We start from the raw sequence: 19,837 nt of genomic DNA, 5'->3' as shown, positions 1-19,837 counted from the left end.
CTGTTGTGTTCAGGGCCAGAGCAAGAGCAAAAAAGCTCCAGAGTAATTAGTATTTTTAAACACTGGTAATTATACATATTTTTTTTTCTAAAAGTTAAAATGAAGAATTAACAAACTTTTAAGTGGAAAAAAATTAAAATATATTTTTATAATCTCAGTTTGTGTACTTACTGGCACTCTTCGGAAGTATGTTTACTTTCGTCCGTACAATGAAAAAATTTCCCATTGAATAATTGTACACCAATTACGGAAAATATAAATTGAAATAATATGTACACGATTAGAATGTTAACAACATTTTTTAATGAATTCACTACGCAATCGAAGACGGCTTTCAATTTTGGTACACGTTTAATTGTTTTTAATGGTCGTAGGACGCGTAATACGCGCAATGATTTGATTGTTGATAAATTTTGTCCAGCGCTGCTACCGCTCATATCGAAACCGAAACTAACAGCAGCGCATACAACGACCACAGCATCCATAATATTCCAGAATTCTCTTAAATAGCTGCCTGGATGTAATATAACGCCTAAATCTACAATTTTTAGTAACATTTCTATTGTGAATACGCCGGTAAATGCATAATCGAAATAATTTAAGATTTTATTTCGTGGCGAATGCTCACGAACAGGATCTTCGGCTGCTAACGCTATCGATGACAATGAGATGACGATCATTATGAAAAAATCAAAATATCGCAAATTGACAACCCAATGTGCGCCTTGGCGTATACTATATATATATATGTATATATAGATTGTTTATTTTAGGTTTTTGTTTTTTATTTGTTTTGCAAATTAAAAAATTTTGTTTGTTGACATATTTTCGAAAAAAATACAAACAAAACGTTTCCATTTTCCAAATACGCAAAAGCATTTGATATTTTGCATTTTGCGCAAATATATTTTTTTGTTATCAATATTATTTTCGGTTGATGTTCCAATATTTTTTATGTTATTATTATTATTTTTTTTTTTGTGGGTAACAGTACAAAGTTTGTTCATAATTTTTTTTTTTTTTAATTAATTTCAAATTAAATTTTTGTTTTGCATAATTTTGTTGAATCCATATTTTGTTAGAATTTTTTTTTGCATATTGTGCGTTTTTCCAAATTTATCATTTAAAATTGATTTTATTTTTTTTATTTTTTGGTTTCAATTGATGGTTTGTTGCATAAGCGCAGTGCAGTGAAGTTTTGTAGTTGTTTTTGGTGGCCATATTTTTTTTTTTTGAGCATTTGGTTGAATTGCGTTGTTGATGATTTGCGTATTTTTTTTTATCGTATGACATGATTTTGATGGTTGTTGTGAATGTTAAGCGTTTTGCAATGCGTTACATGCGTTTTGTAATTGCGTGAAATGTATAATAAAATAAATTCGTAAAAATTAAAAATAAAACGAAATGAAAGAAAAAAGTAAGAGAAAAAATTTTGTATGGGTATTTGTTAGAAATATGTTGTTAATTGGTGGAAAATAGATAATTATTAAAATTTATTGGTACATAAAACTTTTGATTATGAATCAGTGGTGCACAACGCTGGCAGAGCTTCGAATAAAGACACAACTTTTTTTGGTACATCATGTGTTTACATGGTGAATGTTTGAGCATATAATTCACTCCTGAGATGTTTAATGCTTAATATATAAAAACTGATTGACTGTTTGCTTTATTGAATCTGCTGCGCTCACTCGACGTGTAGATGAACGCCGAATAGTTTTTCGAAGCTCTACGAAGCTCTCGAGTGCTCCACTGTTATAAATACTTATATGTATGTAGATATCTTTAAAGCATAACTTAATAATAACATAAGCAAAAAAAAAAAAAAAACAGTTTCCTTTGCTTTTAAATTTTTTTTTTTTGAAAAAGTTCCAGTTTCCTCTAAACAAGTTCATACATATATTCTTTGTTTTGAGGAAATTGTTTTTTTTTTTGCGATGTTTTTGTTTGCCATAATATAGTGCTTTTCATAATTGTAGCAACATATAAACGGGGGTTTTGTTACATTGCAAAATACCATATAAAATCCAACTACCACTATATTTACAAAAGGTACGAAATATGTAAGAAAATTTGGAAAGTTTAATAAAGCTAAATTAAAAAAAATCGTTTTTCTTTTAATTTTTTACCACTTCGCGAATTAGATACACACAAAAGTAAACTATAGTGTTAACACTTTTCGGAGTAATACAAAAACAAATTTTTGTTTACTTTCAAATTTAACACCAAAATAGTGCAATGTGAAGAATTTAGTGTAAGTGTACAGTAATACACTTTACAGATTGTTATCAAAACAAATTTTGGAGTCAACGCTGTTGTTCGGTGTATTGACAGATGTGAATAGCAAGTCGCAGTGGTGTGATGGGTTCAAGTCCTGACCGAAGCAACATCCATTTTTTATATTTTTTATTATTATTATTAAAATTTAAATTCAATTTTTGGAATAGTTTTCTTCACCACTACTTCGAGATGAAATTTACATAAGTTTAGCCAAAAATCATTGCAAATTTTGAGGGAATTCTATCACTTTTACTTTGTTGGACAGAAATTGTTTAGGATATATGCCATGGAACTTTCGAATTTTTCGAAAACGCTTTTAAGTTTGGTTGGCATAGTTTCAGTTAGAAAACTCAAATAATTTTTTTTTCAAAAAATATCAAAAAGAAATTGTTTGCACCTTTGTACAATGCTCATAAAGAGTACTGAACAGCTTTTGAGATTAAACTTTTTAAGCTGCGACGAGCTGCTCAGATTGATCGTGAAATTCGAAGACGAAACTAATGCAACCGAAATATTACAAACGCAAAACATATAATTACAGATACAAACCGTTTTCTGAGACCCAGTGTTTTTAGGACCCTAAAGGCTACTGGTACACTATCTGTACATATTATAAAATACCAAAGTCTTAAATTTTGGAAAAAAACCAATCTCAAATTTACTGAACTGATAAAATTTCTTGAAACAACTTCAATACTTAGCTGCGTAAATAGCTACACAAAATAAGAATTACCTTCTCCATTTCCGAAATATTTAAGAACTAAGTTTTAACCGCTTTCACGCTACGTGCAGCATTCTTACGAACAAATAGTAATTTCAGTGATGTAGCAAAAAGATGTGTAATGCTGTGAATAGTAAATCATTTGCTCTTCGTTTATTCGCGTAAAGAATTAATTTGTCATATACCGAGTAGGTACAAGCTTAATAAAAACCTGAAACAAGCGCTAATAGGGCTATCATTTATGCATATATATTTTAAAATTTGAATTTTGAAACCACGATTTACACAGTTTAGTTAGAGAGTGTTGGCGGTGTTCTTTGTTTTAATTAAGACTTATCAACTGTACGAAAATAAGCTAAAATTTATTATGTTCTTTGTTGTTATAATTATGAAAAGCACATAAGTAACTTGCGTATATAATACTTAGCTATAATATCTAAAAGTATACATTAGCTTTGGGCAAACCAGGCGATATCAAAGACTTTTGTTAAAAAAAAAAAAAAAAAAATTGTGTCCAACGCCAGGAAATGTTATAAAAAAACTATCTCTGTTTCAAATTTGGAAGACTGTTACTATTACTAACTTAAGGCATATGGATCAATTCTATAATTAAGAGCACCATGTCGTTATCAACACTATTTTTCAAGAGCAATCAGATATTGTGATTTTTGGACTGTCACTTGGCAATAGCGATGATTTTCAATCGTCACCGTAACGAAACTGTAATCTGACATTTATACCCAATTTTTTTTTCGAGTTAACCTTTCGCAAGTTTAGAGAGGATATATAACAAAAGAAACCCATGCTTTTTACCTTATGGAGTAGAATCAGTAGAAAACTCTCAATAGCGAACACAAAAATAGTTGTAGTAGTTTTTATTGAACTTCGTTGTTTCGAAACATTGCCGCCGTATTTGAGATTTTTTCTTTAATGCATTTTTAGACTGCTTGGTTTAAAATTGAAGCCCAATTTCGCGCAACCATTTTCACGAAGACTGGTATATATACTCTAAATTTTAACCAAATTTGGTTTCGTCCTATACATCCGTAGTAAAAAAAGTTTTATATTTAAGCTCACTTTAACCATAGGCAACCTAAGAATATTAGGGAAAACTGTTAAAATAACAGATTTCCGTTAAGATTAAAATAACACTGAAGACTGTTAATATAAAAGAAATTTCTGTAGTGCCAAAATTAGCTGATGCATTTGCATAATAATGACAGTTGTTCGCTGACCAATAAAGTCGGTTCTTTTAAAATAAAAATCAGTAGGATTGTTTGAGAATCTGTCATTTTTACTGAGTTCAGACCAACAGCTTGAGATGACAAAACATATTTGTTCTCTTGACCACGAACTTAGTTGAACTGACCACAATACTACCCAATATTTGTTAATTTACAGAACACCAAATCCAATTTGTAGATTTTGCTGGATACATTTTTTTTCGGTGTTTTTTTTTACTAATTGAGTGGTCCAATGCTAATGCAAAAATCCACCAACGAGTTTTGTCCAAATGCTATTATTTGTGTTAAATATGATCAGTAATATTTTCTATATATAACAATAAATTTAAATTTATAAAAAGAACTAATTCTTTAAAGTATACCATAATGAGCATATTTAATTATTTCATACCTACTTGTTAAAATTTAGCCTAGTAAAATATCTGACATTTATTTCGTTACACTCATCCACGCACACATGCAACTCTGCAGTAAAAGCCTGAAGGACTTCAATACATCATACAACTATTGATCTTATATTAGGGACGAGTTTAACTAAAGTTAGAATGGTATGTAGTCTACCCTTGATTGGTAGAGTAACTGCGGGTATTGTGGTATAGGCGGGTAATGTGGTACACCAGCTTTTCTCGGAAACTATAAATGTGAACTTAGCGGGACCTATCCAAATAGCTCGGCGTTCTCAGAATAAAAGCAAAGCATGATTGTGCTCGTGCTTTGTAGGCATTGTTGTGAGTCAGTTGTAATGAATGTGCGTGGTTGTGCGGTTGACTTTTTTTCTTGATCAGATAAAACGATTTTTTACAAAAACTTTAACAATTTTAAACTACATTCGTTAATCGGTAAGTAATGTGTGAGTATTGAATTAGTGAACTGTTAATGCAATATTTTGCATATATTTGTGTTTAATTATTTATTTAAAAATTATATGATACAACTCGACGTCGGCTATTGTGGAATAGTTTACCAAATAACCCTTCCGATAACAAACATGCCGAAAAAAGGTGAAATACGAAAACGGAGAGCAGAGGATATGAAAAAAGCTATACAAACAGTAAGGAAAGGAGAAATGGGTATTCTTTTGTCTTCAAAATCTTCAATGTCCCTCATACTACTTTGCAGCGCATGTCAAGAAGTGAGAAACCCATCGATGAATTATTGGAGATAAACTGGGGCGGGCTCCAATTTCAACTGCAGAAATTGAGGTAGACTTGGTCAAATATTTGTTAGAGATGGCAGCGGAGTGTTGGAGACTAACACGTGCAGATGTCAGGTCTTTGGGCTATTTGGAACTTGGACGAAACCGGAATATCAGTGCCTTCACATACCTTATAAAAATAATTTGCAACAAAGCATGCTACGATTAACAAAAAGCGGAAGGCCTCAGTTAATCAACCTGCTAAAAAAATACAACAAAAAAGCATTCCTGCTATATCGTTTGCAGATTCAAGTGGTAGTGAAGAGTTTCCAAACATTCCACCAAGAAACCTCATGCAACTATTGCCGAAAAGTTTTTGGAGATGATGCTATTATTTGGCCATGGATATCTTGCCTACAGTGCGAACAAATTTGGGCCCATGAAAAGTGTATTCCCAACCGTAGTGCTATTTTTCTTTGTGTTTCATGTAAATAAGACTATGATACTTTTCTGAAACAGTCCAGCTTATTTAATTTTAAATTTGAAATGAACTAAAATTTTTATTTGCGTTTCCTTGTAATTAGTTATCTGACAGGCTTAATTAATTGAATTTATCTAAAAGTCAAGACGATTTTTTGAGGTTTAAAAACATTTCGTTTTTAGTTTTTCAGTTTTTTAAATAAATTGTTGCTTTTCAATGTAAAACTGCTTTCTTATTATCTAAGGGTACGATGTGTGGGTATTGTGGTATACTATACCACATTAACCGACACGGTATACCATATTACCCGCCAATTTTTCCAAGAGCTGATTTATTACTTTTAAGATATATTTTAAAATATCTCTTAACTTTTCAACTGTAAGACTATTGCTTCTTGCTTCTTTTGTTTGTAATCCTTGTAGTATCATATTAACTAATAATATTGAACAATCGATAGTATCAATATGATATTTTGTACATTATATGTTCTCCACACGGCATCTAATTAAGGCTCACAAACATTTGTATTTTTGTTTTTCGTGCGAGTAGAATGGAATTTGAGAAACTGTCACGCTCTACAATTATTTCGTATTTAGAATGATTTTGAATTTAAGCTCCTAGTATCAGTTATCAGAACTAATAAGTAAGAAATACACTTGAAAGTAAAATATGTGTAGGTCAAGAATAATTTTTGATTTTTAGTCTTGTCAGTTGTTGTTTACTTACTTTACCCAAGGGCGAATTTTCACAAACAGTGGGCGATTATAATTTCTATAAGATGTTTTACATTTCCATATTTGGATTTATTTTTTTGGTCCAATGTTTCAAATTTATCTTATGTATTCTTTAAAATAGGGACAAAAACAAAGTTTTCGTTTTCTTTTTACGCGTTTTGCTTCTTTGAGTGCCATCTTTCAGCGATCTTCATATTTATTTAAAATTAGAATAAAATAATTTTAAAAAAATTTTAAGTAAAACGGTTTTAATGAAAACAATACTTACATGAAGTAATAATAATACTAAAAGCTAGAAAATAATTAGGTAGGTCCTAGCTACTAGTCATCACACTCCTCACCAATCTAGGGCGTTGATCAGACAATTAAATAAAAGCGTTGGACGAGTCAAATTTCTATTGATAGTCATACATAAGACTAACTGAACCTTAATAAGGTTATGCTACGCCTCACATTTTTAGAAATTTCACGCGCCCAACGCTTTTATTTAGTTGTCTGATTGACGCCCTAGATTGATGACGAGTGTGATGACTAGGACCTACCTAATTATTTTCTAGCTTTTAGTATTATTATTACTTTAGGTAAGTATTGTTTTCAATAAAACCGTTTAACTTAATAAATTTGTTTGAATTATTTTATTTTCCAGTTTTTAGTCTTTATTTAATTGCCTATTATTTCTCATTCTATTTAGTTCATTTAGTGACTCATTATTACAAGGACTCTTTCCTGACTATTTGTTACAATCTAAGTCCTCAATACATAATCCTCCGAAAGACTTTACTCGACTCTGCGCCACGTATGCTTGTCCCTCCTCGAACTACAAAATATTTTGATGTCACTTCTACCGGACTGTATGTAATATTTGTTCCCAATATGAGCCAAATCGGACATCATAAGTCGCCTTCTATTCATGTATGTATTATGTGTTCCAAATATGGACCAAATCGGACCACAAATACGATTTTTTGAATATCTCGATCCTTGCGCCACCTAGCGGCGATTTTTCACAGACCGTTTTCTATTCATGTATGTATTATGTGTTCCAAATATGAGCCAAATCGGAAAACAAATACGATTTTTTGCATATCTCGATCCTTGCGCCACCTATCGGTGATATTTTCATAGCTCGCTTTCTATTCATGTATGTATTATGTGTTCCAAATATGAGCCAAATCGGCCCACAAATACGATTTTTTGAAATATTTCGATCCATGCGCCACCTATCGGAGTTTTTTCTTCTTATTATTGCATTGTCATCGGGTTCTGAACCATATTCCAAGTTTCAACCTTGTAGCTTATCAGGAAGTTACTTAAATTTCAATTACAAATTCGTGCCGGCCAGCCAAGTCAAGGCAAGCTAAATAAAACCGTTTAAAAAACGTTAACCTCAAAACTGTATTGATGACTTTTATGGCTTAGAAGTTTGTTTTAAAGCGAATCTACTGTAAAATATTTGTTGGAATATTTTCTTCATATGTTAGATTGATAAAGCTACATACACGTCGCGGAAAGTAACTCGTCTCTCTCTCCTACTGATCGAAAGCATAATAAAAAGATGATACAAAAATATTAAGGACTAAAAAAAAAAAATAAATGTAAGGCGCGATAACCTCCGAAGAGATATAAGGCCGAGCTTCTCTTCCAATTTGCGTCGTGCTCCTCTTCATTTTCCCTACAAATTGGCCGGACCGGACCTACATGTTTTATGCCGACTCCGAACGGCATCTGCAAGGCAGATGAGTTTTCACTGAGAGCTTTTCATGGCAGAAATACACCCGGAGCGCTTGCCAAACACTGCCGAGGGGCGACCCCGCTTAGAAAAATTTTCTTCTAATTGAAAAACCTTATTTCTAAAATTTTGATGTTACTTTGCTCGGGGTGTGAACCCAGGGCATACGGTGTGGCAGGCGGAGCACGCTACCACCACACCACGGTGGCGGTGGCCCAAAATTCTTTTACCAGACCTATTGATAAGGTTTTTAGTCATAATTCAACAAGACTATGTCTGTATTAAAGGAAAAATTACCTTCTATTTTTTGGTCCATTTATATAAAGTTAGTCCTTAAAATTTGTTTATTATGTTTTTATTTTAAATTTCTAGTACTGCCTACAAAAAGGCAATTGCAACTTTGATTAGAAATTTAAGTAATTCCTAAGTGAAAATTCTTATCCATATTTATTTGTTCAAAATAGCTACCTGTTCTTTGGCGTTGCTCGGACGTACTACGTCTATATCTATATTCAGCTTAGATGACTGTAGAAAGATGTATGTGTGCTACATATAAATCGGTGAATTATTATAGCTGTTCGATGTTCTTGATATTGGAAGAGCAGGTGAGTTGGACAAAAAGGATGAATGTTGTGAATTATTCTTGTTGGCAATTATGCTACTTAATTTGCACAGCTGAAAATCGTGGGGAAATTCGCATACGCCTGAAAGTCTAAAAGAATCGTGGTGAAAGTTGCGTACGCCTAAAAGTATGCAAGGACGTGCATTGAGATGAACCTTCAATGAGGTGGAATTCTATAACGCCTGCAACACTCAGTAGGCTAGCCATTAAGGTATGGCCCAATCTTCTGAATAGTTCGACTTGTGCGTTACGTAGCTCAAATTTGTTGATCAAACATTGCACTGTCACCGAGTTTTAAACTATATTTCAGGTTTCAAGTCTCTAGATATCCAGGGCATTAGTTAAAAATCGATTGCAAAATTCCCAATTTAAAATTAGTTTTCTCAATATCTCGATCCATCCGCCACCCAGCGGAATTTTTTGATATAATATTGCATTGTCACCGGGTTCTGACTTATGGCCCTAGTTTCATGTCCTAGCTCATCGGGAAGTTACTCGAAAATCGATCGCAAGATTCACACCGTTTTTAAAGGATTTGCAGTTATCTTGACTAGCGCTCCACCTAGCGGAACTTTGTTTTCTATAAGTTGTATTGTCACCAGGCCTCTAACAAAGTGCCAAGTTTCAAGTCTCTAGGTAACCGGGAAGTTAGTTAAAAATGGAATGAAAGATTCCCAAATTAAAATTTGTTTTCTTACTATCTCGAAGTGTTGCACTGTCACCGGGTTTCCATAAATTGTATCGTCACCGGGTCTCGAACTATGTGCTAAGCTACAAGCCTCTAGGTAACCGGGAAGTTACTTAAAAATGGATAGAAGGATACCCAAATTGAAATTAATTTTCCTAATTACTCGATCCATGCGCCACCTAGCGGAGTTTTTTTTTTATAAAATATTGCATTGTCGCCGGGCTCTGACTTAAGGCTCAAGTTTCCTATATCCAGCTCACTGGGAAGTAACTCAAAAATCGAGTGCAAAATTCCCCTCGTTTTTGAAGGATTTGTAGGTATCTCAATTAGCACGCCACCTAGCGGAACTTTGTTTTCTACAAATTCTATTGTCACCGGGTCTCGAACTATGTGCTAAGTTACAAGTCTCTAGGTAACCGGTAAGCTAGTTAAAATGGATTAAAAGATTCCCAAATTAAAATTAAATTTCCTAATATCTCGATCCATGCGCCACCTAGCGGAATTTGTTTGATCAAATGTTGCATTGTTACTCAAAAATCGAACGCAAAATTCCCCTCGTTTTTCAGGGATTTGTAGTTATCTCAATTAGCACGCAACTTAACGGAACTTTGTTTTCTATGAATTGTATTGTCACCGGGTCTCGAACTATGTGCTAAGTTACAAGTCTCTAGGCAAACGGGAAATTAGTTAAATATGGATTGAAAGATTCCCAAATTAAAATTAATTTTTCTTATATCTCGATCCATGCGCCACCTATCGCAATTTTTTTGATCAAATATTGCATTGTCACAGAGTTCTGACTCACGGCCCAAGTTCCAAGTCTCTAGCTCACCAGGAAGTTACTTAAAAATCGATCGCAAGGTTCCCTGCGTTTTATCAGTGATTTTCAGGGATTTTCGTTTATCTCGATTCGTCTGCCACCTGGCGGTAGTTTGCTTTCCTCGAATTGTAGTGCCATCGACTCGCAAGTGCTAATTTTCAAGTTTCTGGATCACCGAGAAGTTAGTTAAAAGTCGATCGCAAAATTTCCATTTTAAAATAAATTTTCTATATATCTCTAATTTTCAAGTTTCTGGATCACCGAGAAGTTAGTTAAAAGTCGATCGCAAAATTTCCATTTTAAAATAAATTTTCTATATATCTCGATCCGTTCTAAGTATCAAGAGTCTATCTCAACGGGAAGTTACCGAAAAATACTTTCCCGTGGGTCAAAAATTCGTATGGAAATGAGGGGACAAACGTGAAAGGGACTTAATATAAGGGTAATAAAATAGGTTTACTGGTAAATTTTCCCTTAATATTACTGCATGCAGGCTATGCTCAGTCATTCAAAATCTATACTCCAACCACCCACGCATACACAAACATTTAGTAAACAATGCAGAAAAAAAATAATCTTGTATTTACGGGTTCGTCGGTGATAGTATAAACATTGATGAATATGGCAACATTGGTTTTGGACCCTCCGTCACTTCTTCGTCCTCCTTTTTTTCCTCTTCTTTCTTTTTACTTTTCGCCTTACTCGGCGCCGATCCACCATCACCGTTCTCCACGTGAACACCATCAGCTTGAAGTGCTTCCATTTCTTTTTCAAGCTCTTGCAATTGTTTCTCCTTATCTTCCTCGACTTGCTCCTCTTCGGCAGCTGTAAGTTCTTGAGCATTCGCTAAATTATCGACAGCGATAGCCAAGAAAACGTTTAACAGTGTATAATTACCGAATAGTACCAAAACGATAAAGTATCTGCAGCATTTTAGAAGAAAAAAAACGAAATATAACGTAGAAAGTATTAAATGGTTTTTCTTTGATAAATTATATTCCATATTTTGTTTAATAAAGTATATATAGAAACGTGGAGTACAGTACATATGGTATTTAACGTATTTTAATTGTGCCTGTTTTGAAAGATAGCTTAGGGAGTGGGCTTAAAATAAAGTAAATAAAGTAAAATTTTTGAGAGGAAACGTTATAAAATAAAATATTCATTAAATATGCAATTCATACAAATTGTTTAGTTAGATAAGTTATTAAATAAAGGTGTAACAGGAAATGTTTTTTACGTATACGATATTATATGAGTGAAGATATGAAATTTTTGTATATTTTTTGTATATACATACATATACGTATACATATGATACGGTGCATAACTAAGTAAATGTAAGATTTAAATAAAAAAATAAAAATGATGATTTATGTGATAGTGATACCGCAGTAAAACTGTAATTCCGTTCGCCATACTCCAATCATCTAACGGATTTTTTTATACACATTTTCAAACAGTTCTACCGAAAGAAAGTTTTCAAGTTTTACTGCTGCGTCGGCATATACGTATGTAAGTACATACATATGTATTGTAGGTGCAAATATAGATAACATATATGCCTGTGAAAAATTGACATGTATACGAAATTGAGTACTCTCCTTATACTGTTTTCACACAGAAACTTAATGATCTCATTTCACCTGCTAATGAAATCGTAAATTTTTTGCTTTCACACAGAAGTAACTGCTTGTAAATTCGATGGACAAATGTCAAAATCGTACTGCGCCGGTAGTTGATGTATCAAATCAAATAAAAAAGGTTATAATCAGCTGTTCGATGCGGCGACCTTGTATCGTTCCGCCATGCAGACAATGACATTTGCTTTGAAAACTAAGAAACGGAAACTGAAGCGGAACGCTGCCAACAGAGTTGCATTGTGCTTTTGACTTCATTAGGCATTCGATTAGCTACTAATGAAATAATAATAGATTCGAATTTTGTAGGGAAGATTGAGCGTATTAATGTAGAAAATTGCCTTTATTATTCAATAAGCCGTCTGTGTGAAATGAGTATTAGTTCGTTAGCGTTAAATACGTCAAAAACTCCTGTTCAATATGGGATTTCAAAAATATATCGCTCGGCGACGAACTTCAGACTTTAGCATTATATAATAAACTGAAATTTATTAAAGGCCTTCAACTATTTAAATATTTGCATACAATTCAGATTGACTTTGAAGATTGTCGAAGTACTTAACATTTAGATCATTAATGACATATTATAATTTGTATATACAAATATCTATGTAAATTTTTTAAAACTGCAAAAAGAGTTGAATTATTTAGCTTATTAGCATATATAGATTTGTTTTAAAATATTTCTTTACGTTCTTAAAAAAAAAAATAAATAATTGATACATGATCTAGTTAGGCTCAGCCAGCTTTCAAACTAATATTTTGTTTTTTATCAATTGCAATTAACATCATAATAAATTGAATGAAAACACCTTAGTCGCATATCCTCTTATTTAAAATGAATTTTTTGTGGGGCGTTATTGGATGTGATGCCTTTCAATACGATGTGATGATATTGTTTGAAGAGATGTAATATGTGATTTGCTTTAAGTGTGGTGTTATGAATTGATGGGATATGTGATGTTATATGATTTAATTTGATGGAAAATGACTTGATGTAAACTGATGTGATGTGAGATCATTAGATGTGATATGATTTAATTTGATGGGTCATGTATTGATTTAAACTGTCACGTCACAATATTTTAATGAGATGATGAGATATAAATAATATATATGTGATGTTAAATGATTTGATGTGATATGATTTGGGTTGATGAACCTTGATTTGTGATTGTGTGAATCGATATGACGCTCCGCCAAGTTAGTCCTTTATGGTTATGGTGTTCGACTAATGCTATGGGGGGTAGGGGGGATCGACCCGCTACAAAATCGTTGTGGAATTGAGATTTAAAATTGGAATTTATTTGGATTGAGAATTCAATTGAATTTTTACCAAATGAAATAAAACACCGAGTTTAGTTGCAGAGGAGGGGGGGGGGGGGGGGGGGGGGGAGAGATACGTGGAGGAAAACTAGATTTTTCTTGGCACTCCCATTTGACGTAAGTTATCGCGAAACAGGGATAGCTGATTAATGATGATGATAATGATGCGATGAGATGTGATGTGATATGATGTGATAAGATATAAAAGGATTATTATTTGATGAAATTTTGTGTGATGAATAGTGATATCATGTGATGTTGTGTCAGGTGATATGCTCTAAGTTAATGTGTTGTGCTGCGATATGATGTGGTATGCTATAAATTCATGTGACGCGATGTATTTGTTATGGTTTACCAAGACTTGGTTTGATTTAATTTGATTTTATGTAATATGATCTAAAAAGAATTGATGTGCATATGATTTGATGTGGAAAGAAACCAGTGAAAGAAGATTTGCACTCCTTTGGTGCTTCTTACTGGCGTCAATTATCGCTGAGCAGTGATGACTGGCGTTACACAACGAACGAAACCAACCAGTCGATTAAGCGCCAAATAATATTAATAATATTGATTACGTTGACGCTGATGATGATGATTTTGATAAGTACTAAATATGTAACGTGATATAAACCAATAACGATTTTAAGCTTCTCTTGATGTTAAATTGAGAGCTAGGGTGCCCAATCTTTAATCTCTGATGTTGCTTCTCACCTGTACTTCCTTTGGAGAACCATATCGTTCTTAAAAAAAAAAAAGGATTTTGTGTATGGCATTAATTATGAAATTCGACCAAGTTGTATTTTTTTCAACTCAGTCTATGCATCCAGTGTTGGGGGAGTGCAATAATGCGTTAATAGTTAAGCAGTGAGTGGAAATATAGCAAACTGGTCTAACTTACTTAAATTTTTTATTAAAATTTTGAATTTGATCTAAGACGTTGTACTTTTTGATTGTATTTTCTTTAAATTTCTACAAACTTTTCAAATGTAATTATATAAAAAATATAAAATATATGTAAAATCAAATGAAAATTATATAGAATTATGGTGAAATTACTTGAAATTGAATTGAAAAATAGCTTTTTCCACACCACCCGGGAGGTCCCCGTTGGCGCGCCCATTTACTTCAATAGTATCATAATTCAAAAAACACGAACTTTTAGTTAAAAACGAAGAAATCTGCTAAAGGAATTTAGCATATTTCACGCCACCCATTAGTATGCAATTGACGCTTTACCGAGTTTAATTTTGTATAAATACATATGTAATATGTAAGTGTGACACATAACGAAAATTTCGAACAAAATAGAGGATACCTTCATAAAAAATAAAATAAAAATATAAAAAAAATATGTAATGAGAAAGAATGGGTGCAGTGAAATAACTCCCAAATGCAATAACTCCCAAATGCAATAACTCCCAATAAAAAAATGAAATAACTCCCACATATTTTCAATACAAATTGGGACTTATTTCATTATGAAATAGCTCCCAATTCATTGGGACTTATTTCATAATTTTTGCTGGTAATTATTTCATAATGAAATAACTCCCAAATGAAATAATCCCCAATAAAATTTTTTTGGGAGTTATTTCATTTTTATTGGGACTTCATTGTTTGTAATTCAGGCATTGGGAGTTATTTCATTTTTATTGGGAGTTATTTCATTTTCTTAAAAATACAATTTCATCAAACTTTGACGTTCTTTTAACAGTTTCTATGGGTCGGCTATACATTAAGGGACCAATTGGTTTTATTCGTAAGCCAAAGGGGTTGGAACTTTGAAATTTTGCACATAGGTTATCAGGGAGTTCCGCAACGAGAATCAGTAAGTAATTTTTAATTGTTATTAACAATTTACTAGTAATTAGTAGTTAAAGTTACCATGGTATAACTATCACTTTTTATCTACATACGAACACTTTCACAAGAATTTTATACATAAGTACACTTTATAATGTTTATAAAACCACAATCAACTATTTTCATTTGTTTAAATTTGCGTATTATTGTAAAATTTAATGATTTATTTGTTTACTTTCCGCGAACACAAGCATACAGCCATTTTATCTAATTCACTGCTTGCTTGGTGGTACCAGATGTTATAAATAGTTGCAACGAATGAAAAATGTTGAAATAGTACCAACGAGGAAAATGGACCTTTTTCATTCAACTCTATGTATTTATTTTACAAAAAAATAGAAAATTTGGAATAAAAAATCGCGCGATGCACAGTAATTCTGCCTTCGGCCGCTTAAGCAGGAAGGTGTTCTACGCAGACTTGTTCCTTTTATTTTTTACTTTTAATAAATTATGTTAATTTCATAATAAATGCGATTTTTTAAAATAAATTACGTTTACTTCATACAAAAAAAAAATAGAAAATCTGGAATAAAAAAGGCGTGATTACAATAGATTGAGTCGTTTTTTATAAATACCTATTTTGAAGTCTGGTAGCACCATTTTTGCTCAATTCACTGTATTTTCTTGCATTTGTTGGTAACTTTAATATTAAATTGTAATCAAACTATAAGCTGTATTTTTCAAATCTCACTGTAACTAATTATATAGTATAAAGATACCATTTGAAATTTTGATTTGGGACTTATTTCATTTTTTTGGGACTTTTTTCATTTGGGAGTTATTTAATTTTTTTTTGGGATTTGTGGTTTCATTATGAAATAACTGGCAAATATTGGGAGTTATTTCATTTCCTTCTTTGGGAGTTATTTCATTTATTAAAGTTGGGAGTTATTTCATTTTTATTGGGACTTATTTCATTGGGAGTTATTTCGTTTGGGAGTTATTTCACACCGAAAGAATGCAGAGTTTCCTAACCAAATTTTAAATGAAAGAAAAAAGATAAAGTACTTAAAGTGCGAAAAAAATAAGTGAAGTGAATAAACAGTACCATATAAAAACGCAATAAGTGCACTTAGACTTTTTCCGGATGAGAAACAAATATACAAATTAGCTTTTTTTACAAATCGCTTGGTTGAGATTTCCAATTGTTGATTTAACTTACGCTGTTATGCCGCTATTTTTCAGTCGGCTTATTTTTTTTTTTTTTTCAAATAGGTAATTTTTCCAAAAGCAAGATATGTTACAGAGTTAGACAGCCTTAAAAATCAGAACTCAGCGGGGTTACATATGTTGGTTTGTGTCTTAGAGCACTAACATAATTGGTCCTACTGATGCTGCACTTTTGGGCACTAAAGTAAATTTCGTTATTGTAGAGCTTGTTCGAATTTACAAAAAACTTTTTCTATTAATTATAAACAAATTTGTTAACAAAAATAGGCCTATGCACTGCGGCTGATCCATACGAATCGATTCATATAACTTTTATATGATTTTACGTATGCTAACTATGCGAAACAGCCTGTCAATTGATTGTATGGAAATTTTGTTAGCTATTTATATATAGATAGTAGATAATACACTGCCTATGCAATACGGCCGCTATGATGCCGGTTGCCGTTTTGACCTAAAATCAAAAACGGTTTTGGGACGTTTTTTACGTTTAATATACAACGTGAAATTTTCCGATTCAGTGAAGTTGCATTTAAACAATAATATACTAAGTTGAAATAAAAGAATATACATATAATAAAATAAGAAATAAAATAAATTAGAGCATAAATTTATTTATTATTATTATTTTTTTTTTTTTCAATATAAGACGCACTTTATCTAAAATGAGGATTAGATCTGCAAATGCAAAAACTTGTCCGGCAAATTTGCAATTAATTGTTATAAATAAATTTAGTCAGTTTCAACAAAAGTTAAACTCATTATTTGTGATTTCATGTTTTTTTAAAGGAACTAAAATAAAAAAAAAGAATCTGTTAAATAAAGACCTATACATTTACGTATAATTAAAATTTGTCCAAAAAATGGGCCGGTGAAAAATTACTTCTCTTCAAAGTATTTTTGTGCGCTAACAATTATTTTGGAACAATTATTTTAGGATTTTGGTACAGAAGTTTTTTATGCGCTAACAATTATTTCGGAACAATTATTTTAGGATTTTAGTACAGACTTATATAGGTAAGTGGCAACAATGGGAAACCATGTTTTATTCTTTCACCGTCTGGCGCGTACATATATGTATATATGTAGGTGAAACATTTGGGCAACAAGACTACGCAGCTTTTCGAATTCTACATAATATGTAGGTTTGTGTCTTAGAGCACTAACATAATTGGTCCTACAGATGGTGCACTTTTGGGCACGAAAGTAAATTTCGATATTTGCAGAGATTGTTCGAATTTACAAAAAATTTTTCTATTAATTATAAACAAATAGAGTAATATTTGTTAACAAAAAAAGGCCTATGCACTGCGGCTGATCCATACGAATCGATTCATATAACTTTTATATTATTTTACGTATGCTAACTATGCGAAACAGCCTTTCAGTTGATTGTATGGAAATTTTGTTAGCGTATAAATATATAAATAAATTCTCTGCATACGAGCTACATCAAGATGTTTTGTAATGTATTATAAGAGGGAATATTTTGTGATGCCTCTTTATTTCACAAATTGGCTAATTGGTGACGTATATTGATTGATGGTTTATTTTTGAAAATACCAGAGGTTTGTTCTCCAATGATGACAGATCTTTGACACTCCCAAATTGAAAATCTGGACAGGTTGCTTTTGCGAAGGGGAATAATTCAATCCCCTTCAGTGAAAATTGTATTAGAAAAGTATCTTTGGTAGTATATTAGTAGTGATAATAAATTTGTAAATACCAAAAGTTTTTGGGGAAATAATTCATTGTCTACTAAATATTTCGTGAATTGATAAAGTTATGTTGGTTTGGCCATTCTTTCAGAAATTGTTTGAAGAATGCCGTACGTTATAATTTTGTTCAAAAATGCACTATCTCAAAATTTGTTTCAAAAGCTCCCTATATGAGCATAAGTTCAATGCATTTTGTCATAAGAGGGAGTTAGTCAGGGCTGGCATGGAATCCAAGTCAGTTTTGCGTTTTGTCGGAATTACAAACCAATATTGATTTAAATTGGTGCCATAAAACCGTATTGGTTTTGCTCTTTTCGAATGTAAATAAAAGCAATGTTCGAATCAGCTGTTTTGCAGTGTTATCGGTGCACCGGCAATTTTGATGCAAATTTTTTTTTTGGCAGAATTTTATAAAATAATTGTTTTGTACATCTAAACAGATTAAACAAATTTATTGAGATCAAAATGGCATCAGCATTTGTAGCATTTATGTTATTCGAAGAAGAGAGTTGCGAGAAGGTCAAAAGGAAAATTTTGAGTGATCGCAGCAATCCATTTGAGTTGCCAGAGACAGCGTAATTAAAAATATTTCTTAATGTGGGTTTCTAAATATTAATAGAGTATTTGCAGTTTCATTTCATACTATCGCATAAACAAAGATGCTTTCTGAATGCTATTGGGCACCATAGAAGGACACCTAACTCGCTCGAAACTTCTGCCAGTGCTGCAACTAGCAGCTACGTTACGATTTTTAGCTGAAGGATCCTATCAAAGACCAGTTGGCAATAAATGTAGGTAGAAACACGGTGTCAACGATTTTAGATGATGGGCTTTGTGAAGCCCTTCGCTATATCTCCATAAATTCAATCAAAATACTGTTTTGCATTGAATTTTTATGTTTTCCCCTATTATGAATGAAAATATATGCAAATTTACATCTATTTTTATAAAATAATTATATTTTTTAGAAAATATTCAACTGCAAGAGAAAAACAAAAAGAAATCCAACGGCATTTAACTGATTGGTTTGCTTCCGATAGCAAAATCGATATTATCGGATTTTGTGACACCTAAAACCGACACTGATTCCAATTCGAACAATAAACCGATAACATTGGATCTCATAACACCAAAGTAATTTTTTTATCGTTTTTAATCCGATTACGACCACAATTGGATTCCATGACAGCCCTGAATGAAAAGCATTCTGAGATGAAGCGTTCTTCAATATAACTCTAATATAGGGCGGTTTTGTGACAAATCCTGAATTGGGAAATTTTTGAAAAATATTTTGAGATAGCACGATTTTGAACAGGCAGCCGACATGGGGTGATACGCTACTCAGCAGCCGAATTGAACTGACAAAAACAAAAATAAAAGAAAATGGCTTATTGTCTTAGAACTTTATATTCCTACCTTGACTTTGACAGAAGAGTTAAGCTTTTGTGCGGTTCTGCTACACAGGGAGTATTCACCTTTTTATTCGGAAATTTCGTAAAGCTCTTTTCCGTTAAGTATTCATGGAAGCGTTCCGGATAAACCGTTAATTTAGAATATTCGGAATACGTTCATTTGATACTACCTAACGAGATCCGAAATAATCAAATAAGTATATACAAAATATTCCAAACATAAACCGATTCCCCAAATTCTTAAATGGAGACGA

At 32.3% G+C, this 19,837-nt stretch overlaps 1 protein-coding gene across 22 annotated transcripts in view; it reads right to left on the bottom strand.

The window, feature by feature from the left end:
- Positions 1-19,837, bottom strand: part of cac (cacophony) — a 503,311-nt gene that overhangs the window by 172,477 nt on the left and 310,997 nt on the right. For all 22 annotated transcript variants that reach the window (XM_067783991.1, XM_067783979.1, XM_067783982.1 and 19 more), the window contains 2 exons: positions 11,042-11,377; positions 172-735 (listed from right to left, as the gene is read on the bottom strand). In XM_067783991.1, coding sequence (XP_067640092.1) covers positions 172-735; positions 11,042-11,377 — 900 coding nt within the window. The remainder of the gene's footprint in view (positions 1-171; positions 736-11,041; positions 11,378-19,837) is intronic.

This window comes from Eurosta solidaginis, chromosome 4 (genome assembly GCF_040869045.1).
Source record: "Eurosta solidaginis isolate ZX-2024a chromosome 4, ASM4086904v1, whole genome shotgun sequence".
In the NCBI taxonomy this organism is placed as follows: Eukaryota; Metazoa; Arthropoda; class Insecta; order Diptera; family Tephritidae; genus Eurosta; species Eurosta solidaginis.
The sequence above is the reverse complement of the archived record's forward strand: the minus strand, read 5'-3'. Positions and strand labels throughout refer to the sequence as shown.